This window comes from Hemicordylus capensis, chromosome 10 (genome assembly GCF_027244095.1).
Source record: "Hemicordylus capensis ecotype Gifberg chromosome 10, rHemCap1.1.pri, whole genome shotgun sequence".
NCBI classification, from domain to species: Eukaryota; Metazoa; Chordata; class Lepidosauria; order Squamata; family Cordylidae; genus Hemicordylus; species Hemicordylus capensis.
The window spans coordinates 19,128,335-19,152,874 of NC_069666.1; the positions used below are offsets into that span (position 1 = coordinate 19,128,335).

Genomic DNA, 24,540 nt, shown 5'->3' on the forward strand with positions numbered 1-24,540 from the left:
GAGTAGAAAACTGCCCAGGAAGTCCAACACAGGCACTTTGGACTTCAGAAGAGGAAACTTCTCAAAAATAAGGGGACTAGTGTAAAGAAAGCTGAAAAGGAAAGAGGGTCAAAATGCTCCAAAAAGCATGGAGCCTACTTAAAACCACAATAATAGAAACTCAGTTAGAATGTATACCAAAATGGAGGAAAGGTACCTCCTCCAGGAGCGTTCTCAGATAGCAGGCTTTATCCCAGGTTTACTACAGGTTCAAAGTTGTCCCCCCCAAACTTTGCAAAAACTCTTTTTTTTTTAAACTGGATCACAGTTCGAATTTGAACCGGACTGCCCAGAGCAGTTCCATGAACACCCCTAGAACAGGGCTTGTTGGAAGATAACCAGCATGGCTTCTGCAAAGATAAGTCTTGTCTTACTAATAATTTCTTGGAGTTCTATGAGAGTGTCAACAGGCATGTGGATACAGGTGATGCAGTTTACATAGTATACTTGGTCTTTCAAAATGTTTTTGATAAAGTTCCTCTTCAAAGGCTCTTGAGCAAACTTAGCAGTCATAGAATAAGGATTGAGGTTCAATCAATCAATCATCTTTATTACGGTCTTAGACAAGCATAAAATGAAGGCAAGAAGGTACATGTCATGGTAGCCTAAAATTATTATTACGTTATTTATTATTTAAAATCAGGAGTAAACTATAAAACTATCGAACTATTACACTATACAAAATTATAAATGTATGAACTCTACAGCTGCAGGGTATAAGACCTAAGACATATGAAAACTGTGGCATCATTAAAGTATATTCTATAATAATTAATTATATTAAAATAGTTGTAAAATATGATTGTACATATTATGATAAAAGTTGATTATAAAAGAGTGTAATCAAATGGCAAAAGCATGAAATACGAGCAGAGGCGCACTAATCCCAGGACCTTTGGGACCCGGTCCGGTCCTCCAAGGTCCGGGGGAACCTCCAAATGGCCAGGGTCCTCCAGCCACTGAGCCACCCTGTGCCCACCCCGCCAAAGCTCCGCTTTTAAAAAAAAGTCTTACCGGGACCGGGGGGGGGGGGGGCTGAGGGAGGGAGCAGAGCAGTCCTTTTCCCTCTCCCCCCCACTGGCGGTGGTGGGGTGGGAGCAGGAGAGACAGTGCCCCCATCCATCTGGGCCAGCATCTTTAAGCAACTGCTAGACGTGCCTGCACAGGTGTGATTGCCGCACGCCCGTGACGTCACGTGACGAACGCTCCGCTAACCGCATTTATTTGCTCTTGTGCCGCCACGGAGCTCAGCAACACATGAGTAGACTCCCAGCAGGGAGGCTACAAGCAGCCTCCGGGTTCTGGGGTCCCCCCCCCCCGAATGCCCCATGCACTTGCATCCTGGGACTTCCGGGGGCTGAGTGACCCCCAATCCCCGCAGCCCCCACCGGCTCTGTGACAGAGCCAGCAGTTGCGTGGGCAGGTCAGGACTACGTGTTTGATTGTCTGCGGGGAGAGCGGGCTAAACCCACTCTCCCCGCAAACCACCACGAGGCGCTTCACACCACCCATGTGAAGTGCCTCAATCAATCAATAAAACCAATAAAATCAATCAATAAAATAAAATCAATCAATAAAAACTAGCTGTCCCGAAGCATCTGCGCCCCTAGTTCTCTGTCTCTCCTCCCCATCTTCATTTCCCCTCCTCCCTTCAGCCCCAGTCCCCGTTCTGCTTTCCTTTCCCTCCCTTCAGCTGGCCTGGTGGCACTTTCCTCCCTGCCCACCGACGGCGGTTTCCCTCACCGGCCTGGCTGGCACTTCCATGCCAACCCACCCCTGGCGGCCACTGCTTCTCCATGGCCGCCTGCCGGCCTGGTGCACTTCTGCACCACGGCCGACCAGCCTGGTGGCAGCTGCTTGCCCTCCACAGCCGGCTGATTAGTAGCCTCCATAATTTTGTCAAAGCCCCTTTTAAATTTATTAGTATTATTATTATTATTATTACATTTATATCCCGCTCTTCTTCCAAGGAGCCCAGAGCGGTGTACTACATACTTGAGTTTCTCTTTCACAACAACCCTGTGAAGTAGGTTAGGCTGAGAGAGAAGTGACTGGCCCAGAGTCACCCAGCTAGTTTCATGGCTGAATGGGGATTTGAACTCAGGTCTCCCCGGTCCTAGTCCAGCACTCTAACCACTACACCACGCTGGCTCTCAAAAAGCCATCGAAGCTAGTGGCTTTCACCACATGCTTGGATGGCTTCGAAAGAGGCTTCGACAAATTCATGGGCGGAGACTGGACAGCAATTAGGGATGCTCGAGTGCTGGATTTCCGGCATCAAGCAGGGGGTTGGACTGGATGACCTTCAAGGCCCCAGGGATTCTGTAACTCTTTATGTTTATCATGGAGGAACCTGATTCTGTGGCAAGGCAGCTGCAATCCTTAAAGCCGGGGCTGTGAGAACACAGGGACACACATGAATGCATGTGGATGGAAGCCATGCCCAAGCAACCACAGGCAAATTCCCCCACCACACGCACAGCTTCTCCATAAATGCATCAACACCGGCATGTGCGTGACAACTAAGGCTGGCATCAAAACATCTGCCTGTGCCAGGCAGCAGGGTGAGATACTGTGCCTCCTGGCTGCTGGGTATCAGGGTTCGTCCTTGCGTGCCAGGGAACTATCGTGCGGCCTCGCACACCTGCTGAACACGCCCTTTCTGCCGAAGACTCTGCCTCCTCAACAGATTGCTGTGCAAAGCAGGCCGGCCGTGGGAAATGCATCTGGCTCCAGCCTGCGAGCTAGCAAAGAGGGCAGAGGGCATTTCTTTCTTTTCTTCTTCTTCTTCTTCTTCTTCTTCTTCTTCTTCTTCTTCTTCTTCTTCTTCTTCTTCTTCTTCTTCTTCTTCTTCTCCTTCTCCTTCTCCTTCTCCTTCTCCTTCTCCTTCTTCTCCTTCTAAATTTAAAAAATCCAGAAATACCAATTACAAGGTCTTATTCCGAGCCTTTGTGCGGTGAATTTAAACAAAACCATTTCAACAAAATGGAGAGAAAGAATCCAAAGCTGCTTAAAAAAACAATGTAAAAGTATTATATTAAAGCAAAAGGGAAAGCAAGGGTGCATTTCTACATTTCTTTTCAACAACAACAAATATTTATATACTGCTTTTCAACAAAAGTTTCCAAAGTGGTCTACATAGAGAAATAATGAATGAATGAATGAATGAATGAATGAATAAGATGGGAGCCCTGTCCCCAAAGGTTCACCATCTGAAAAAGAAACATAAGATAGACACCAGCAACAGCCACTGGAGGGATGCTGTGCTGGGGATGGATAGGGCCAGTTGCTCTCCCCCTGCTAAAGAGAATCACCATGTGGAAAAGGTGCCTCTTAGTCTTAGCCCAGTTAGCAAGGGATTTTCAGACAGACTGTTGTCGTGGTTACTATTCATTTGCATCCTTTGCAGTCCGATGTAGCTATTCATTCCTTATAGCTTAACACTAATTGTTTAACCAGGTCAAACTAGAGGGGATGTTTGGAATTCGGATTAAATCTCTCATGATTTTGAAGAGGTAAATGCAGGAGTGGTGTGTAGGGAGGGAGGATGAATTACTACTACTAGTAGTAGTAGTTTTAGATACTAGAATTAAGTTCTGTGGTGCTGGCAGGAGAGAGAACTTAACTCTTTCCTTCCATGCTTTTAGAAAAGATACAAGCACTTTGTGTGTGGAGGGGTGGATTTAAAGGTCCTGATCCATCTCCACACAGTTCTATTTACCTTTCCTTAAAAACAACAACACCAACACCTTGACATGGGACTTCTAACCACAGATCTCCCAATGGCACTGAGAAGAGAGAGAGGCATCATCAAATCATGTTAAATGCCCAGAGACAAAAGTTTGGGCGTTATATAAGTTTGATGAATAAATAAATAAGTCTGGGAGTTGGTTCCGGGCATCAGGGACATCAAGGTAGAAAGGGAAGCATTTTTTGAGAGGGCAGAGGTGACTTCTGGTAGCTGGAAGGGGTGGAGATGGGGGAACAAATGTTACAGGCAGAGATGCATCCAAAAGATCACCCTTATGCACCAAACAGATCATCCTTATTGGTATGGGGTTCCCATCCAATGCAAATCAATTTGAATTGTGTCGCCAGTGCAAAGGTGAGTCAATATTGCAAAGGTGAGTCATACTGCAAATATTGTGTCCCCGATATTGTGGCACCGCAAATACTGTGTCGCCAATTTTGCGATATTGCAAAATTGTGTTGCCGATGCAAAGGCGAGCCAGTATTCAAATTGAGCCAATATTGTGGGTCAGTTCAATGCATGGGGCAGGGAGGTAGGGGCTTACCTGGAGGAGAGCTGGTCTTGTGGTAGCAAGCATGACTTGTCCCCTTAGCTAAGCAACGTCCACCCTGGTTGCATATGAATGGGAGAATTGATGTGTGAGCACTGAAAGATATTCCCTTTAAGGGATGGAGCTGTTCTGGTAAGACCATCTAGGTTCAAAGTTCCCTCCCTGGCAGCATCTCCAAGATAGGGCTGAGAGAGATTCCTGCCTGCAACCCTGGAGAAGCCGCTGCCAGCCTGTGTAGACAGTACTGAGCTGGATGGACCAATGGTCTGACTCAGTATATGGCAGCTTCCTGTGTTCCTATGTACCTGAGTTCAAGAAGCAGGCCTCCCTCTAGCTTTTGTTTGGAGAGTAACTTCCTTCTGAGAAGCTGCAGTGACTGTGCTTTAAAATGATGCCTCCCCCACCCAGAATTGCCCCACAGTACCCCAGGGAAAGGAAGTGACATCATGACACTGCCTCCTTCCCCTGGAGCATTACTAGTGGGCAAGGGAGATGGCTGAGCCCTACAGTTATAGGATGCTGCTACTCCCCCCACCTCAAAAAAATGGAGAAATGTTGCATCCTCTCCCGGAGCATCGCGGGGCAATTCTAGGAAGAAAAGGCGGCATGTGAAAGTGCTGCTGTTGCTGCCGCCTCATAACAGCCCTGCGAGGTAGGTTAGGCTGAGAGATAAGTGAGTGGCCCAAAGTCACCCCGTGAGTTTCATGGCTGAACAGGGATTTGAACTCGGGTCCCCCCGGTCCTATTCCAGCACTCTCACCACTACAACATGTGTCTGGAATATGCTCACCTGGAGCACCTCATTTGTCTACATGCATAAAGGTAAAGTATGCCGTCGAGTCGGTGTCGACTCCTGGCGACCACAGAGCCCTGCAGTTGTAGAATACAGGAGGGGTTTACCATTAATGTAAACCACCCTGGGCCTTTTGGAAGGGCGGTATAAAAGTAATAATAATAATAATAATAATAATAATAATAATAATAATAATAAATAATTGCCAACTCCCACTCAGTATGAGATGATGGCTTTTTCAGCATCGCTCTATATTGCTGATATAGCTGATATATTGCTGATATAGCAATATATCAATAAAATAATAAATAAATAAAATCTATATCACTGCTGCCTGATATAGGTGGTTCCCATAGTCTGGGAAACATACCAGCGGGGATTCGAACTGGCAACCTCATGCTTGCTAGTCAAGTCATTTCCCGGCTGTGCCATTAGGTGGCTTATTCTGCATGCATAGACCAAGCCAAATGCTTGTAACCCCACGTACAATTTACTTGGGAGTAAATCCTATTGAAACCAGTGGGACTTACTTCTGAGTATATCTTCCTAGGCTTGAGTTGGAAATAGCAAGTTCCATTGTGTCAGTTCTATCTCCTGATCTCTGCCTAAGCCCGAGAGGCTGGTTGCTCCCGGGGTTAATGAGGTCAGGGATCAGACCTTGCGTGCCAGGCTGCTCCTGAGCTTCTCATGCAGCTGAACACACCCTGCCATGTGAACCTCCCATCCTTGGCCACAAATGGAAGGGACACACGAAGTGTCAAACTAGGTTGCAACAACAACACACCATTTAGGGCAAGGCCAGGCCTACAGAAGGAACTGGCTTCTAAATCCTTCTGCAAGCTGTCAAAAACATGGAGGAATGGAGAAAGGAGAGGCGAGATGCTAAGAGCCAGACTAAGAGGATTGCCGGAACGTGTGCCTAGATTCAGGCTAGGCATTCGGAGAATTGGGATGCAGAATCAGAATGCAGATTCAGGCAAAAAAAATCGAAGAATCAGGATGCAGATTCAGGCTAGGCATTTGGAGAATCGGGATGGGGAATCAGGATGCAGATTCAGGCTAAAAATTCAGAGTATCGGCATGCGGAATCAGGGTACAGATTCAGACTAGGCATTCAGAGAATCGGGATGGGGAATCAGGATGCAGATTCAGGCTAGGAATTCAGAGAAATTCCTGACTGTAAGAGCAAACTAGGCAGCCATATGTCAGGAATGTTTTCGCAGAATCTACACTGAACAAGGGTTTGGACTAGAGGACCTCAAAGACCCTCCCAACTCTAAAATTCTGGTTCTAAGAAGTGTGCTTCTAATCGGAAGCACCGTTTCCCCCACAAGAACAGTCTTGGCCGGGGGGCCAAGGGGGTGCTGATCTTACATAGGAACATAGAAAGCTGCCTTATACTGAATTAGAACAGTGGTATGCTCTGACTGGCAACAACTTCTCCAGGGTTTCAGGCTGGAGTCTTTCCCAGCCTTACCTGGAGACACTGCCAAGGGTTGAACCTTGGAGCATCTGCAGATGCTCTGCCATGGAGCTACGGCCCCATCCCATCTTGATAGTTCTTGTGATAGCAAGCATGACTTGTCCCCTTAGCTAAGCAGGGTCTGCCCTGGTTGAATGGGAGAAGATGTGTGAGCACTGGGAGATATTCCCCTCAGGGGATGGAGCCGCTCTGGGGAGAGCAGAAGGTGCAAAGTTCCCTCCCTGGCAGCATCTCCAAGAAAGGGCTGAGAGAACCTCCTGCCTGCAGCCTTGGAGAAGCCGCTGCCAGTCTGTGAAGACAATACTGAGCTAGATGGACCAATGGTCTGACTCAGTACATGGCAGTTGCCTATGTTCCTATGAAACTGGGTCCTTCTGCATGCCAGGCAGACACTGTGCTACAGCCCCATTCCCAATAAAGATAAAAGAATCACCAGTGACCTAGGAAAATAGGGAGCTGCCTTATACTGAGTCAGACCATTGGTCCATCTAGCTCAGTATTGTCTACCCAGCCTGGCAGCGGCTTCTCCAAGGTTGCAGGCAGGAATCTCTCTCAGCCCTACCAGGAGATGTCAGGAATTGAACCTGGGACCTTCTGCATGCAAAGTGGACGCTCTACCTTTGCCATCCCACAACCCCTTACAGCTTTGGGGTTTCCTTGCATGCCTTCCTGGCCTTGTATTCTGTGAAAAGAAAAGTGACATCTATCAATGCATCAGGGACGTTCGGCAGGCACGAGAAGAAGACCCCTGGGATCACCCATAGTGCTCATCTCCATTGTTGCGTTACTGAAAGGGCAGCTGAAACCCATGCTTCCCCATGGGTGTGTCCCACATCACCCTGCTAACATGTGTCATTCTGAATCCCATGGAATCACGCTGAACATGTTGTTCCTTCCCAGGCCAGCAAGAGTAGCTGGGAGGGGAGGATTACACTATAATGGGAAGGAACATGATCAGCTCACACTACATGATTCAGAGTGCCATATATTACCAAGGTGCCATGGGGCAGCATAGGAATATAGGAACATAGAAAGCTGCCATATACTGAGTCAGGCCATTGGTCTATCTAGCTCAGTATTGTCTTCACAGACTGGCAGCGGCTTCTCCAAGGTTGCAGGCAGGACTCTCTCTCAGCACTGTCTTGGAGGGCTGAAGGAGGGAGGGAACTTGGAACTTGGAGGGAGGGAACTTGGAACCTTCTGCTCTTCCCAGAGTGGCTCCATCCCCTGAGGGGAATATCTTCCAGTGCTCATACTTCTAGTCTCCCATTCATATGCAACCACAGCAGACCCTGCTTAGCAAAGGGGACAATTCATGCTTGGTACTCGACGACACACTTTACTTTACTTTACAAGACCAGCTCTCCTCCCCAAAACAGAGACGCACTTTGCATTGGCAGGGAAGTGAACCTCTGCCTCCCGCGTGGCAGGCGGAAATTCCACCACTGAACCACCAACGGAAAATGCTCACAGAGTTGCTCAGTACACAGAGTCCCAGGATAGGAAGCAGCAGGCAAGCCAAGTCCCACGAAGGGAGACGGCCCAACCAAGGCCCAACCTGTGAGTGACATGTTCTACAGCAAGGGTCGCTAACTTCCCCTAGCCACAGCAGAAGGAAGACACATCATGGGAATGCTCACTCTCAGCTGCTGCCCTCTTCAGTCCAGCCATATACCAGGAACCAGGGAGGATTTGATTTAAATCAAATTGATTTGAATCAAATCACTATTCAGTAAGACTAGATTTAAATCATGGTTTTTACATAAAGTCTCATCCTTGCTGGTATAATCTTAATATTTACAACCAGATGAAAGTTTCATTTTTGGTCCTCTTCTAGATAGAAAAATTGCCCAAAATAATCTTACGGAAACCTCTGGAAGAGTATGACATTGTGAATGGGTTAATGGAATTCATTTACCCAAAAAATTAAACATTGCGTATATACAGCCTCATGCAACATAATTAAAAACTAATCCTTATTTCATGATGAATAACCTTTGGACTATAATGTATCTTAAATAGAAAACTATCTTTAGATATTTTCCTCAAAAAGCATTTTATTTTTTAAAAAAAATCTGATTTAAATAAAAAATCTGATTTAAATTAAAAATCTATTTATTTATTTATTTATTTTTAAAAATCATTAATTTTTATCCACCCTGCCAAGAACAGAGGTTAGTTCATAAGCCCCGCTGGGACAGGGAACCATCATGCTCTAAATCCCTAACAACAACCCCTACTAACCAAGCAAAGAGGCACCTTATAAAGAGGCATTTTTTAATAAGGGAGGAGAGCTGATCTTGTAGTAGCAAGCATGACTTGTCCCCTTAGCTAAGCAGGGTCCACCTGGTTGCATATGAATGGGAGACTAGAAGTGTGAGCGCGCTGTAAGGTATTCCCTTTAGGGGATGGAGCTGTTCTGGGAAGAGCAGAAGGTTCCAAGTTCCCTCCCTGGAGGCATCTCCAAGATAGAACAAGATTTATTTATTTTTAAAATAGGACAAGATTTTTTTATTGTACCAACAAACTACCAAAGCACACAGTACGTTGCCAAAGCACAATTATATACAAAGTGGTTGTTTGTACATGATATATCTCCAAGATAGGGCTGAAAGAGATTCCTGCCTGCAACCTTGGAGAAGCCGCTGCCAGTCTGTGTCGACAATACTGAGCTAGATAGACCAATGGTCTGACTCAGTATATGGTGGCTTCCTAAGTCTCTATTACATATTCACACAGGGACGGGGGTATTGGATTGCTGGCTTTGTTCCCCCTGGAAAGAGTCCTGCTGGCGCCCCTAGATGCAAAGCAGATGCTCTACCACTGAACTTTGGCCCCATCCCTAAAACAGTATTGCCTTTTGCTCTGCTCTGCGGACCTTTGGGGGGTTGAAAGGCAGTATACAAATATTTTCGGTCATCCTGTCCAGGCTGTCCCTTTTTCACGTCTGGAGTACTTTAAGACCATAAGGACAGCCCTGCTGGATCAGGCCCAAGAAGGCTATCTAGTCCAGCATCCTGCTTTGCACAGTGGCCCACCAGATGCCTCTGGGGAGCCCACAAGCAAGAGATAAGGGCATGCCCTCCCTCCTGCTGTTACTCCCCTGCAACTGGTACTCAGAGGCATCCTGCCTTTGAGGCTGGAGGTGGCCTGTGTAGCCCTCCGACTAGTAGCCGTCGATAGACCTCTCCGACTTGCTGCAAGCCAGCCTGGCAGCCTCCAAGATCGGGCTGAGAGAGCAACGTGGAGAAGCCGCGCCCGCCCGCTGCTAGTCCGCGTCGACAACCCGGAGCTAGACGGACCAAGGGTCCGACTCGGTCCGTGGCAGCAGCTCCTCTGCTGCAGGCAGCCAGCCAGCCCTCGCGGTGGGTCTATGGATCCCGCCCGCCTGCCTGCGGCTGCCCTCCGCAGTGCCAGCTGGGCAGAATGAGGCCTTCTTCGGCCCTCTCTCTCCATTGTTCCCAGCGGAGCCCGGCAGCAGCAGCAGCAGCAGCGAGACGGGTTGTCTGGGAGGTGCGTGTGAAGGAAATGCCTCCGAGGGGTGTTGACGGGCTTTGCCCACACGCAACGATTGTTGCTGCTGCTGCCGCCGCCGCCGCGACTCCCTCGCTGCCCTCTGCGTGAGAAGAGGAGCCCGGGCCCCCGGCTTCCTGTCCCGCTCGCAGGACCAGCCACGCGGCTCTCGCCCAGGGCGCTGGCCCTGGAAGAACCCGCCCAGCATTGCGTGCCTGCAGTGACCAGGGCTGGGCGCCGCCGCCGCCGCCGCCTCGGGGTTGCCAGCCAGCGGCCCCTTCTCACGCAACCGCCCCCTAACCCCAGCCCAGCAGCCTGGCCTCCCTCCTCCCGCCGCCGCCGCTGCTGCAACAAGACGGCGCCCCAGGGCGCGTGGAGAGGCGGCCGCAGCCGCGATCCCCCAGCAGCTTGAGGCGGAGAGGTGTTGGAAGGAGTCTGCTGGGGCGGGGGGGGGGTGGAGAGGCAAACTGCCCCCCACCCCGCGCGCCCGGGTGGTCCCACAGCAAAGGCTGGTGAGATCCAGACGCAGTTAGTCAGGACTAAGGGAGGACTAGGGGGAATCACGAAATAGGAGTTAGTCCTGACTAACTGTGCCTGGAGGCGTCGGCAAACTTGGCCCTCCCGCTGTGGTTGCTGAACTACAACTCCCATCATCCCCAGGCTGGGGATGATGGGAGTTGCAGTTCAGCAGCTAGAGGGCCAGGCTTGCCCATCCGTGGTCAACTGGTGGATCATGCCCACTACCTACCTTTGGGCGGTATATTTGTATACTGCCCAAAACGCAAGTTTCTGGGCTGGTTTACAACAAAACTATTAATAATAATAATATGATATGATATAATATATGATATAATATAATATAATAAAGCCAGCGTGGTTAAAGCAGGGCTGTACAACTGTGGCCCCCGCCCCAGCTGCTTCAGACTACAATTCCCATCATCCCCAGCCACAATAGCCCATAGTCAGCGATTATATTTTTATACTGCCGAATATTTACATCTCTAGGTGATGCACAAAGTTTAAAACACAACATAAAACAGAGTAAAAACAGTTTTAAAATGGCAACATACCATAAAAACAGTCTGATAGAAACAAATTCAACAGTTTGAAATTGATTTCATCAGGTGTGTCTTGAGGGTCTTCCTAAAAACAAACAGAGAAGGAGATGCTCTTATTTCAGCAGGGAGCGTATTCCTCTAGCTGTTGAACTGCAACTCCCATCATCCCCAGCCTGGGGATGATGGGAGTTGTAGTTCAGCAACAACAGCGGGAGGGCCAAGTTTGCTGACCCCTGATCTAGGCGCAGTTAGTCAGGACTAACTCCTATTTCGTGATTCCCCCTAGTCACATTTTTTGCTGTGTTGTGAGCTGCTCAGAGAACAATTTGTTATGGGGCAGCTAACATCATATTAATTATCATCATCATCAATTTATTTTTTAAAAGCAGCTGCTAGAATTCAGACTTCCCTGAAGCTGCCCTCTGATCCCAGATATTAGATGAGAGACAAGTGGAGATGTTCAGAAGTTCTCTTTTCAAACTAATGGTTATCATTTGAACCAGATTCTGGGGCTGAACTGCTCTGTTTCCTAGAGAAATGCCCTATTCCTGGCTACCAGTCCTGGAGAATTGAGTCCTCTCGGAGAGACTTTTGGAGCTGTCTTTGTTCATAAGCTTGTGTGTGTCCTGTCCCCTGCATCTTCCATGTAACCACCTTCCCAGAACAGGGGTTCTCAAATCTGGGTCCTCAAATGCTTTCAGACTACAGTTCCCATCATCCCCTGCCATAATGGCCCACTTTGGTGGGGGTGATGGGAATTGTAGTCCAGCAGCGTCTGGGGACCCAGGTTTGAGAAGTTAGTACATGTTGCTGAATGTGTTTAGCTATTAAAGGTAAAGTGTGCCATCAAGTCGGTGTCAACTCCTAGTGACCACAGAGCCCTGTGGTTGTCTGGTAGAATACAGGAGGGGTTGACCATTGCCTCCTCCCATGCAGTATGAGATGATGCCTTTCCACTTCTTCCTATATCACTGCTGCCCAATATAGGTATTAGATCACCTGAAAGATTCAGCATTGTGTTAAACTTTCACTAACACAGGTGCTTCAGAAGCCTATGCAACTGCAAGACATGTTGCTGCAAACTCCATGAATCCTTCTCTTGTGACGTCAAACAGAATCCATTTTTGAGAATTTGATTGGGTCTCCCTCCAGGCACACTGGCATAGGGACATGGGAAGCCGCCATATACCGAGTCAGACCATTGGTCCCTCTTGCTCAGGATTGTCTACCCAGACTGGCAGTGGCTTCTCCAAGGTTGCAGGCAGGAGTCTCTCTCAGCCCTATCTTAGAAATGTGCTAGGGCACGCAGACGCTGAAGACTTCTGCATGCAGATGTTTCTGTTTAGAAAAAGGACGACTGCGGGGAGACATGATAGAGGTCTATAAAATCATGCATGGTGTGGAGAAAGTGGACAGAGAGAAATGCTTCTCCCTCTCCCATAACACTAGAACCAGGGGTCATCCCATGGAATTGAACTGCCAGGAAATCTAGGACCAACAAATGGAAGTACTTTTTCACGCAACGCATAATCAACTTGTGGAATTCTCTGCCACAAGATGAGGTGACAGCCAACAACCTGGATGGCTTTAAGAGGGGCTTGGATAATTTCATGGAGGAGAGGTCTATCGACGGCTACTAGTCGGAGGGCTATAGGCCACTTCCAGCCTCAAAGGCATGATGCCTCTGAGTACCAGTTGCAGGGGAGTAACAGCAGGAGAGAAGGCATGCCCTCAACCCTGCCTGTAGGCTTCCAGCGGCATCTGGTGGGCCACTGTGTGAAACAGGATGCTGGACTAGATGGGCCTCCTTGGGCCTGATCCAGCAGGGCTCTTCTGATGTTCAGATGCTCTTGCCCAAGTGGCCCCTTTCTTACAGTGCTCACACAGGTAGCCTCCCATTCATATACAACCAGGACAGACCCTGCTTAGCAAAGGGGACCAGCTCACCTGGTCTTCCAGTTCCCACCTTCCTTCTGTTAAAACTCAAATGCATACCTGTGTATCTGTTAAAATTAAACAAAATGGCTGATTCCAGACTTCCTAAAAATGTTTGTAAGATCAGATGGCCTCAGTCAGTTTCTGGGATGGACAAGGTGACAATTTATTTATGAAGTAACGATCTGTCATTTGAAACTTGAAGTACAATTGAGCCCTTGGTACAGAAAACGTTAAAGAGCAGATATTTGGTAAGACTTTCTAACAGCATATAGTGCCACACCTGAAATTAATATAGGGACATAGGAAGCTGCCTACTGAGTCAGACCACTGGCCCATCTAGCGCAGTATTGTCTACACTGACTGGCAGTGACTCTCCAGGCTATTAGGCGGGAGTTTTCCCCAGTCCTGCCTGGAGATTTCACCAGGGATTGAACCTGGGTTGTCCTTCCAGCAATGCTGATGCTCTGCCACTCAGCTAATATCACGTCTGTCTGTTATCTACCTTACAAAGGGTCCTGTTTGCTTTGACTAGTGCGGAAACAAGTATCTGCTGGATTTCATATTTTCTAATATTGATCATATGAGAACTCGGGGTCAGCACATAAAACTGTGAATCCAGGATGGACAAAAGGAGAGGAGAGCTGGTCTTGTGGTAGCAAGCATGACTTGTCCCCTTAGCTAAGCAGGGTCTGCCCTGGTTGCATATGAATGGGAGACTAGAAGTGTGAGCACTGTCAGATATTCCCCTCAGGGGATGGAGCCACTCTGGGAAGAGCATCTAGGTTCCACGTTCCCTCTCTGGCAGCATCTCCAAGATAGGGCTGAGAGAAATTCCTGCCTGCAAACTGAGAGAGATTCCTGCCTGCAACCTTGGAGAAGCTGCTGCCAGTCTGTGAAGACAATACTGAGCTAGATGGACCAATGGTCTCACTCAGTATATGGCAGCTTCCTATGTTCCTAGAAGGATGTCTTTCTGCACATAATGAGTAATTATTATATGGAACTCCGTGGCAATCGTCACTATGGCTTTCAAGGGGGCTAAGACAAATTCATGGAAGACAGTCTGTAAATGCCTATAAGCCAAGTGGAACCTCCAGCTTCAGTGGCTGCATATCTCTGAACACTGAGCCCTTCTTTGCCTTCTTTAACAGGGATTCTTAACCTTCTTGTACCTGTAGCGCCCCACCCCACCCCATTACTGCGAATTGACCCAAACCTATTTACATTAATAAAGTAGTGTGGTCCCCATGGACCCCACCCTATTTATATAATACAAGGGTTCCCAGCCTTGTGTCCCCATATATGTTGTTGGACTACAACTCCCAAGATATTATTGGACTACGACTCCCAAGAACCATTGTGGCTGGGGGCGATGGGAGCTCTAGACCACCAACATCTGGGAATCCATGTTTGGGAACTCCAGACATAATATATTTTCATCAGGGTCAGGTAAAAAATTAGAGAGAGAAATACCTGTAAGTATCTGCTGACATGATGAAGAAACTTACTCAGAGAAGTCCCATTGGGATGAAAAGGACAAGTTAGGCATTGCAGGTATCTAACTTGCCCTCTTAACTTGCCTTTAGGTATTGCAATATCTAATTTGCCCTCTTAATTTCAATGGGACTACTTTAAGTAATTTTCCTCATCGTGCCAGCAGGTATTTATTTTTACCAGGGCCATTACTAGGGTACTGGTAAAAGTGCCTAACTGGTAGGCATTGACTAACTTGTCCTTTTAATTTCAATAGATTACTTTGTATCATTTTCCTTGTGGCAACCACTGTATTTGATTGGAAACGGTGTTTTGGGGGGAGCTACCTTTAATTATAGCCACCTAATGGTGCAGCGGGGAAATGACTTGACTAGTAAGTCAGAGCTTGCCGGTTCGAATCCCTGCCGGTGTGTTCCCCATACTATGGGGAAGAACGCCTATATCGGGCAGCACCAATCTAGGAAGGTGCTGAAGGCATCATCTCATACTGTGCGGGAGATGGCAATGGTCAACCCCTCCTGTATTCTACCAAAGACAACCACAGGGCTCTGTGGTCGCCACGATTCGACACCGACTCGATGGCACAACGTTACCTTTTTCTTTACCTTTAATTATATATGTAACTGTCCACGAACCACCTGGGCCCAGGGCCATAGGAAGCTGCCTTCTACTGAGTCAGACTACTGGTCCATCTAGCTCAATACTGTCTACTCTGATTGGCAGCAGCTCTCCAAAGTTTCAGGCCCAGGGATTGAACTTGGGACCTTCTACATGCATGCAGATGCTCTACCACTGAACTACAGCCTCATCCCTTAAGGGGAATGTCTTAACAGCAGACAGTGCTATCACATTGTCACCCATCCAAATACCAAACCAAGGTGAACCCTGCTTAGCAAAGGGGACAATTTCTACTTGCTACTGAAAGAACTGCTCTCCACCCTACCTCATGGACCCCCAGGGGGGCTTGGACCCCAGGCTAAGAGCCCCGAATCTGCAGGAATCCGGACCCGGAAGCTGAGATGAGACCAACTCTTCCCACCCAGACATGGGTATTGCCTAACTGGTAGCCATTGCTTAACTTGTTCTTTTCATTTCAGTGGAATGACTTTGAGTCATTTCCCTCATCGTGTCAGCCACTGTGTTTAACTAGAAATGATGTTTTGGGAACTACCTTTGTATACTAGGAGATGAGGCCTGTTGTTGACAGGGCAAAGTCATTTTGCAAAGATGACATTGTTAGAAAAGTTCAAGGAATTAAATATATGCCATAGGGGTTTTTTGGGGGGTTTTTTTTAATTAATGTGCTTGCAAAAGAGAAGTAAAAGAACAGTTTGAAATTTGTAGGATTTCAACTTCAAACATTATTCATTTTATTGAATAATTAGTCAATGTGAATTCTAGTAAATTTGAATATGAGAAAGATCATCTGCTTCTCTTGGGCATAGTGTCATTTTTGAATTATTGATCTGATTAAAGGTAAAGGTAAAGTGTGCCCTCGAGTCGGTGTCGACTCCTGGCGACCGCAGAGCCCTGTGGTTGTCTTTGATAGAATACAGGAGGGGTTGACCATTGCCATCTCCCACTCAGTATGAGATGATGCCTTTCAGCATCTTCCTATATCGCTGCTGCCCAATATAGGTGTTTCCCATAGTCTGGGAAACATACCAGCGGGGATTCAAACTGGCAACCTCTGTCTTGCTAGTCAAGTCATTTCCCCGCTGCACCATTACTGAGTGTTAAAAATCTGTTGAGAACAACAGTTTAAAATATGATTGATGTACATCTATGTGTGTATCTATCTATCTATCTATCTATCTATCTATCTATCTATCTATCTATCATCTTTTCTGGCTGCCTGATATGTACATCTCTAGGCATTGTACAAAATGTAAAACAATATAAAAGAGAGTAAAAACAGTTAAAATTCCACAAAACACAGTAAAAACAATCTCATAAAATAAAAACAAATTAAACAGTTTAAAACTGATTTTCAGTTAAAAGCCTGAGAAAACAGGTGCATCTTGAGGGTCTTCTTAAAAGCAAACAGAGAAGGAGATGCTCTTATTTCATCAGGGAGCATATTCCAATGCCCTGGGCCAGCCACAGAGAAGGCCCAGTCCCGAGTCCAAACGAACCGACAGCAACCGTATGGACCTCTCCAGATGATCTCAACAGGGCACATGACAATGAAGGTGCTTGGATCCAAGCCATTGAGGGCTTTATAGGCAAGGACCAGCACCTTGTATTTTGCTTGGAAACATATCGGCAGCTGGTACAGTTCTTTAAAATCAGTGTTATATAGTGCCTTCAGGTTGTCCCAGAGACCAGTCTGGCTGCCTCATTCTACACCAATTGTAGTTTCTGGACTATGTACAATGGCAGCCCCACATAGGGTGCATTACAGTAGTCAAGCACCACTGTTTTAAGGACATATACCTTCAGAAATGGACAGAGCTGACATATCAGCCAAAGGTTATAAAAAGCACTCCTGGCCACTCACTGCCTCAACCTGAGAAACCAGGGAAAGTTTGGGATCCAGGAGCACACCCAAGCGACATGAGCTTTCAGGGAGAGAATAACCCCATCCAGAACAAGCTGGATTTACCTTTATCTGTATATCATCTATATGTATATACTGCCCTTCGACCTCAGACCCCGATATATGATTATATTCAGAATTTCTTCTACAAAATATAGAAGAAAAATACCCAAAACAGATTTAAACCTTTCATCCAGCATATTACAGGTTAAAAAGTAGTATATTTCGGCTCATTTCAGCAGCAGGGTTGTTCATGCACACTGTTGTATCTGGAAGTAATTGGGAAGTGCGATATTCAGAATGTCTTCTAAAAATGCCGCTGCCGCCCCCCAATTAAAAAGTATTTAAATTTTCACCGAGCCATTTTCACCCCCACTACCGCAAAAAGTAGTGCATTTGGGCTAATTTCATTGGCAGGCCTGTGCATTCAAAATTGGGTCATTGGAAAATATGAGATTCAGAATTTCTTCTTTAAATATGAAAGAGGAAGATATATTCCTCTTTCTCTCTCCCCCCCAGATCGAGCATATTCGGGTGCAAAAAAACCAGTGCATTGGGCTACTTTCAGCGGCAGGCTTATGCACGCAAAACTGGGTGTCTCTCTGTAGAGTCATCGGGGCAAGGACTTGGGGCGCAAGGTCTTTCTCGCGGCCCAGCAAGCAGCTCCTCCTCCAAACAGAGAATAGATCTGGCTTCTGCTTCTTCTTCCTGGCCTGGCCTGCTCCTCCTCCTCCTCCCCACAGCCTGGTCAGCTCTCCTCCGGGCATCATCTGGCCCCAGAAGCTGCGATCGGACCCGCTCCGCGACTCCCATGCCCGGCCACCCAGGCCTTGGCGTGCCGAGGTGGTGCCCGGCCAGCCTCCCTGCCGTCGTGCAAGGCTAGCGTGCTTCTTCGTGCCTGGGTGTTTCCCGGAGCAGCCGCTCCGGGGGCCGGGCGCTTCTTCCGGCACCTCCGAGGCCGCTGCCCGCCGATTAGCCCGGCTAATCAGAGCTCGCGATCTCTGCCCCCCTCCCGCCGCTGCCGCCGGGCCCTCCCCTGGTCACGCCACCGCTGCTGCTGCTGCTGCCCGGCGCCCTCCAGGGACGTCCCCTTTCCCGGCTCCTGCGCGCCCCGATGGCTTCCCGGCCGGGCTTCCTCGGAAGCGGCCAGGCACGCAGCCCCAGCGCTTCTCACGCGAAGGGGCCGGGCGATCTTTAACCCCAGCCACCCCCAGGAGGCCGACGGTGCAGCAGGTCGGAGGGGAAAGGAGGGTGGCCTCGCCCGGTTCCCCCTGCTTGGGCGGCTGTGCCAAAGAGGCTTGTTTTCATTGTTCAGACAATCCCTCCAAGTAGTCGCCCCTCGCTGAAATGAAGGGTAATGCAACTCCCTCCCAGTCTTCATTTAATTCACTCTTCTTCATTCCCTTGCCAGAAGCAACAACATGACTTCCAGTTTGGTCATTCGGGTTGCGTTTCAGTGCCAGTGTGAGGCCGCCTGGAGGAACTCTCCCCATCATCAGGTTGCCGGCCAATATTTATACAACAAAGTCCAGCAGCAAATATTCGGCGACCCAAGTGACCAAAGTTGACATAAGCAGAGGTGCGCCTAGGTAATTTTGGTGCCTGGATCTAAAGGCCGCTGGGAGCACCCCCACACCCCCTGCAAATTAAGCATCATCATGCTCCATCGGGTGATCACACAACCTGGGACAGACTAAAGAGGATTTGGGGGTCCCGGGGGCTGGAGAGGCTCTGGGCTTTGGCCCCAAAGTCCAGGGGTAAGAGCTCCTCTGAGCAGAAGGAATAAGAAGATAGGGCTCTGTCCTCCACGGACTCAGGATCTAAAAAGAAAACCCAGGCAGATGTAAGCACCAGCAGGAGAGGAATATCATGCTGAACACCACCACCATCATCATCATCATCATCATCATCCCAGGGGATAGACGAGTCGACAAAAAACAATTGGAGAAAATAACAAGATACAAGGACCTTCAGATTGAAATTGAGCGGCTCTGGAAAAAGAAAACAATAGTTGTTGGTGTCCTTGGTGCCGTACCAAAAAAATCTGAACACCACCTCAACACCCTGGGCATCAATAAAATTACAACACATCAACCACAGAAGGCCACACTACTCGAGACGGCACAAATACTACGATGATATCTTGAATTCTTCTTTCGTTATTCTAGACCCTTGGAAAGGGCCCGATAATTAAAGTATCAAATCCAGTCAATAACATCTGGTAGACTGTGTGTAAATAAATATAATAATAATAATAATAATAATAATACACCTGTCTGTGTAAATAAATAAATAAATAAATAAATAATATTGATCGGCTCCCATACTGGCCCATAACCAGTCTAACATTTGAGGGAGGCAGACAAAAAAGTGCACGGGGGGGGGGGCAAACAGCTTGCAGCCTGAAGCACTTAAACTTTTTGGTAGAGGAGGAGAGAAAAATGTAGCGGGACAGGCCTGTTGTAGCCCCCCCCCCCCGCCCACTGCTACAGGTCTAGTTATTTATTTGCTTGCTACATTTATTTGCTTGCTACGTTTACTCTCCCTCCAAGGAAGCCAGAGGTTGGTTCTCACAACCACCACCTTGGGAGGTAGGTTAGACTGAGAGAGAGGTGGCTGGCCCAACCTCACCCAGTGAACTTCATGGCTGTGTGGGGATTCGAACTCGGTCCTCCCTGCTTCTAGTCCAACACGCTAACCACACAACACCACACTGGCTGCTTACATACTGTGCAGCGAACCACCTGCCAAAGCAACAGTCAAGCTGGCTGCTTCCGTGCCCCTTGCAACCCCGCCGGCATGCCTTGCAGAGGAGAGGGAGGCTCTGCTGTTACTAAGGAGGGCATCTCAGCACTCCCGTCGCTGCTCCCGTTGGGAATCATGGGAGACACACTCCTTAGCAGTTATGGAACCTCCCAGCCTTCGCAGGCTGTGCGGGTGGGGTTGAAAGTCTGATGCCAAACTCTTTTCAGGTAGTGAAATCCAAAACAGAGCGTAAGGAGCTCCAAAAGGATCTCTCCAATTACATGGTGATTTTCCTGGTGACACCCTGATGTTAACCTGGCTGCTTTGTGTGAATTGGCACGCGGATCTTCTGGGTGGTATGTACATTTCCATGTCAGTGACAGCTGCCTTCAGGAATACCTGGCATTGCCACAGACTTGCCCAGAAGGATTCAAGGACTCATTCACACATGCATGTTCTACCACTTGATTCCACTGAAAATTATTGCATGTGAAAATTATCTCCCACTTCTTTACTATGTACTGTATGTATGTATGTATGTATCCTGTTCTTCCTCCAGGGAGCCCAGAGCTCCCTGGTTAGAGCCATCCAGTGGTTATATCCATGGTTATATCCATCCCAACAACCCATAGGAAGCTGCCATATACCAAGTCAGACCCTTGGTCCATCTAGCTCAGGACTGTCTACCCAGACTGGCAGCAGCTTCTCCAAGGTTGTAGGCAGGAGTCTCTCCCAGCCCTAACTTGGAGATGCTGCCAGGGAGGGAACTTGGAACCTTCTGTTCTTTCCAGAGTGGCTACGTCCCCTAAAGGGAATATCTTACAGTGCTTCACACATCAAGTCTCCCATTCAAATGCAACCAGGGCAGACCCTGCTTAGCTAAGGGGACAATTCCTTCTTGCTACCACAAGACCAGCTCTCCTTTCCTTAAAAAAACCCCTCTTCTTGAGGTTTGTGTAATACATAAGCAGGCAAATTATTCAGGAACCAACTTCACTCCTGTCCTGTCCTACTCACACACCTCTGCACCAGAGGTTCTCAATCTGTGGTCCATGGACCACCACCAGTGATCCACAAGCTCCATCCAGGTGCATCCAATGAGACTGCAGAACAGTTGACATGCGGCACTTGGTTTACTGTTTATTTATATACCAGTAAAACAGGCCTGCAGTTTGCAAGCATTCATCCCTGTAGGACAGAATGACCATACACTCTCCATTCACTCATTCATTGCTGGTTGATGTCCAGAGGAAATTATTGTTCTGAATACTGTATTTATATCTCCAGCACTGATGCTTTTTCATGTTTGTTGATTTCCTAAGCAATTCTCATGGAAATCTGACATGGATTTAAATTAAGTTAACTGGAAAAAATATATCGATTGTTTGTTGCTTCATAATTCAGTGGAAGTTCAGACTTTCTGTCTGGAACGGTACCCGAGAAAACTGCCAAATTTTACCAGAGGGTATAATTCCCCATCCGTTTCCAATGGGAGAGTTTTCCCACATTTGTTGGCCAATTAATCAATTGTTCCAGGATTTTTGATTTCTCTAATAGTCTGGATGAGGTCTGGGACCTAGCTGTAAAACTGCATGTTTCTATCTTTCATGGTTTGGTCCGGAAGTTAGATGTGCACAAAACCAACTGGCCTGGTTTAGTTTGAACCAAACTCAAACTGCACCAGGCCAGTTTGGTTTTTGCCCCCTTCAAACCCCCCAGTTTGGTGGGGGGGGGGGGAAGTGGTTCGACAGAACTTAACTTTTTTTTCTTTTACTTACCCCTCTGGGGGGCTTCTCTAAGGTGTGGGGGTTGGGGCTGCGGAAGTTTCGTCTCCCCACGCCGGCCTTCCTTCTATTTGAAATTTCCCAGTTGGGGCATCTCTGGCCCTTTTCGGGCCTATTCCCTGGCATGGTGGCCATTTTGGAGGCCACCCCGCCTGCGCAGTGGGACCCTGCATGGCCTGGGTCATGACCTGGGTAGTTCGGCTCAACCCTGAACCTTCTAACCGAATTGGTTCAATGTCAAACCAGTTCGGATTTGAGCCTGTTTGCACATCCCTACTGGAAGTTTCATATCAGTGAGTGAGTCCCTCCCCCCCACCAGCTGCTTGGGCCTCTCTATCTATCTATCTATCTATCTATCTATCTATCTATCTATCTATCTATCTATCTATCTATCAAAGTTATGTGCTTTTATTTGCAGAACCACCACCAAACATGCAATGAGTGAACTCAAAAGGCTGAGATCCACTTGGGGTGCAGTTTTGAAAAACTCCAGATCCCCGTTCCTTGTGCTTCCAGCTGGGATTCTGCGAGGACTTTTTGGAAAGAATCAGTGGCGCTCTTACCCCTGGACTTCGGGGCCAAAGTCTAGGGCCTTCACACCCCCTGGGACCCCCCAAATCTGTACTGGGTGGTGTGGTTGCCACTGGCCGGCACTGAGCTGGGCACTGAGCTGGGCAGCCAAGTGTGATTATGACTTGTGCCTGGTGCTGGGGAAAAATATGTGGGATGGGAATATATTAAGTTGCATGATGAGATGTTTCTGCTAATGCATATTTACATAAATATACCTGCTTTACATTCTTACATTCTTGTGAGTCCAGTTGTCGCTTGTGCCCTCAAGAACCCATGTGTTAAAAATACTGTGTGTCTCACGGTGTGTGTGCGTCATGGTGTGTACGTGTGCGTAGGAGGAGGATGCCTAACTTGCAGTGGCGGAACCTCTATTGGGTGTGTGTGTGTGGCCCCAGTGGCCTTTAGTCCAGGCTCCCAAATTACCTAGGTGCACCTCTGTAAGGAAGATTCAGAACTGCATCATGGTATGTGAGTGTAAATCATGCATGTCATGTGAACCATGACAACGCACACTTGTGCCTCTTCCTCGCCTGGGCACACAATCTTTGCTGAATAGAATCACAACCGATGAGATCCGGAAGTCTACACACCGTGGGAGAGAATCCTCAGAAGTGGGAATCTGACAGACAACTCTGTGGGGAGTAGCAGTGGAATCTGCAGGAATTCTATTTATTTATTTATATTTCTATCCTGCTCATCCTCCAAGGAGCCCAGAGTGGTGTGTACATGGTTATGTTTATCCTTACAACAACCCTGTGAGGCAGGGGCGTAGCCAGGGGAGAGGGAGCCCGTGTTCACCCCTCTCTCTGGCAGCTCCTCAGAGTGAGGGAGATAATGAAGAAAGTAGGGAGGGGTGGAGCTGGGGGGGTCCTCAAGAGCTGGGGGCCCGGGTTCTTTGAACCCCTTCGCTCAATTTCAGCTACACTCCTGCTGTGAGGTAGGTTAGGCTGAGAGATAAGTGGCTGGCCCAGAGTCACCCAATGAGCTTCATGGCTGAATGAGGATTTGAACTCGGGTCCACCACTCTAACCACTATGCCATGTGGGCTGTCTTTCAAAGGAAGCATCTTTGGCAGTGGTGGGGCAGAGAGAGAAGTGGAGATCAATGGGGAAATGGAGAAATGGGGACCAGGGTCTGGGTTCTAAAGAAACCTACATGACACACTTCACTTTTCTCCCAGTTACCAGTTCGTCTTGTTATCTGGCTACTCTGGCTGAATTAAAGTAACAGTAAAGTTGTGCCGTGGAGTCAGTGTCGACTCCTGGTGCCCATAGAGCCCTGTGGTTGTCTTTGGTAGAATACAGGAGGGGTTTACCATTGCCATCTCCCGCACAGTATGAGATGATGCGTTTCAGCTTCTTTCTAGATTGCTGCTGCCCGATATAGGTGTTTCCTATCACTGGATTAAATTACTCATAATAAGCAGTCTTCCTGAAACGGGAATTAGTGGGACAAGTTTACTTGCTCCATCAATTTCGATGGGAGTGTTCATGAGTAAATTAATCTGGATGTAAGTCAGTGACTGAAGCAGCCTATCTCATAACTGTTACACACACCAAAAAAAATCTCTGTGTGGTACCTGAGCTGAATAGAAGGGGAACACTTTTTTAAAAAGGTTGGAAACCCCTGATCCAACATAACAACTTTTGCAGGGCTTGAATTTTTGAACTGCACAGGTGTGCTTTTAGAATTGCACATTTATTATTGTTATTGTTATTGTATTGAACTGCATGTTTTGTTTCCCTGTCTAACATAAGATAACTTTTGCACTGGTGATTTATATGTTGATAGCAGCCAGAATGGTGATAACAAAAATAAAAATAAAAAATGGAAACATGGAATATTATCTGTAGATGAATGGTACAACAAATTCTGGCTTATTGCTACAGTGGAGAAATCAAATGAACCGATTTGTTGCATCTCACAACAGGACAATAAAAACCACATTCGTTCTTTGAGATCTGACAAGATTTAATATTTTTTATCAATCAAAGAAATTATGGTGAAGCATCACCTGCTCGTTACATTCAGATATGGAAAGATGTGTGTTATTCATAAAGTGCTCAGATTTGACTGGGTTAATGACAATGTTTTGAATTGGTAACACAGGAACATAAGAAGCTGCCATATACTGAGTCAGACTGAGTCCATCTAGCTCAGTATTGTCTAACCAGACTGGCAGCAGCTTCTCCAAGTTTGCAGGCAGGAATCTTTCTCAGCCTCATCTGTCAATTACGGGGAGGGAACTTGGAACCTTTTGCATGCAAGCACGCAGATGCT

The 24,540-nt window shown here is 47.6% G+C and overlaps 1 protein-coding gene across 4 annotated transcripts; it reads right to left on the reverse strand.

Moving 5' to 3' along the window:
- Positions 1-588: 588 nt before the first annotated feature.
- LOC128334711 (protein SREK1IP1-like) lies at positions 589-18,326 on the reverse strand. Of its 4 annotated transcripts, none has more exons than XR_008311369.1 (3): positions 17,364-18,326; positions 11,200-11,272; positions 2,837-2,937 (listed from the first exon to the last, which is right to left on the reverse strand). XR_008311369.1 is itself a non-coding variant. In XM_053271766.1 (2 exons), exons 1-2 carry the CDS (start codon positions 4,365-4,367, stop codon positions 2,722-2,724), a joined length of 249 nt encoding a protein of 82 aa, XP_053127741.1. In that variant the 5' UTR covers positions 4,368-4,492; the 3' UTR covers positions 589-2,721. The 4 variants fall into 4 exon arrangements, 1 of the variants encoding a protein (XP_053127741.1); XR_008311368.1 differs by having other exon boundaries at positions 17,328-18,326; XR_008311367.1 differs by having other exon boundaries at positions 17,225-18,326.
- Between the last annotated feature and the right edge of the window lie 6,214 nt (positions 18,327-24,540).

What these genes read in the sequence shown, in the direction of transcription:
- LOC128334711 (XM_053271766.1), bottom strand. Translation starts at nt 4,367, where the DNA reads ATGCTTGCTACCACAAGACCAGCTCTCCTCCAG. An exon ending in CAAGACCAGCTCTCCTCCAG is followed by an intron (nt 2,938 to 4,334) that starts GTAAGCCCCTAC and finishes TTTTAAATTTAG; the next exon opens with AAGGAGAAGAAGGAGAAGGA.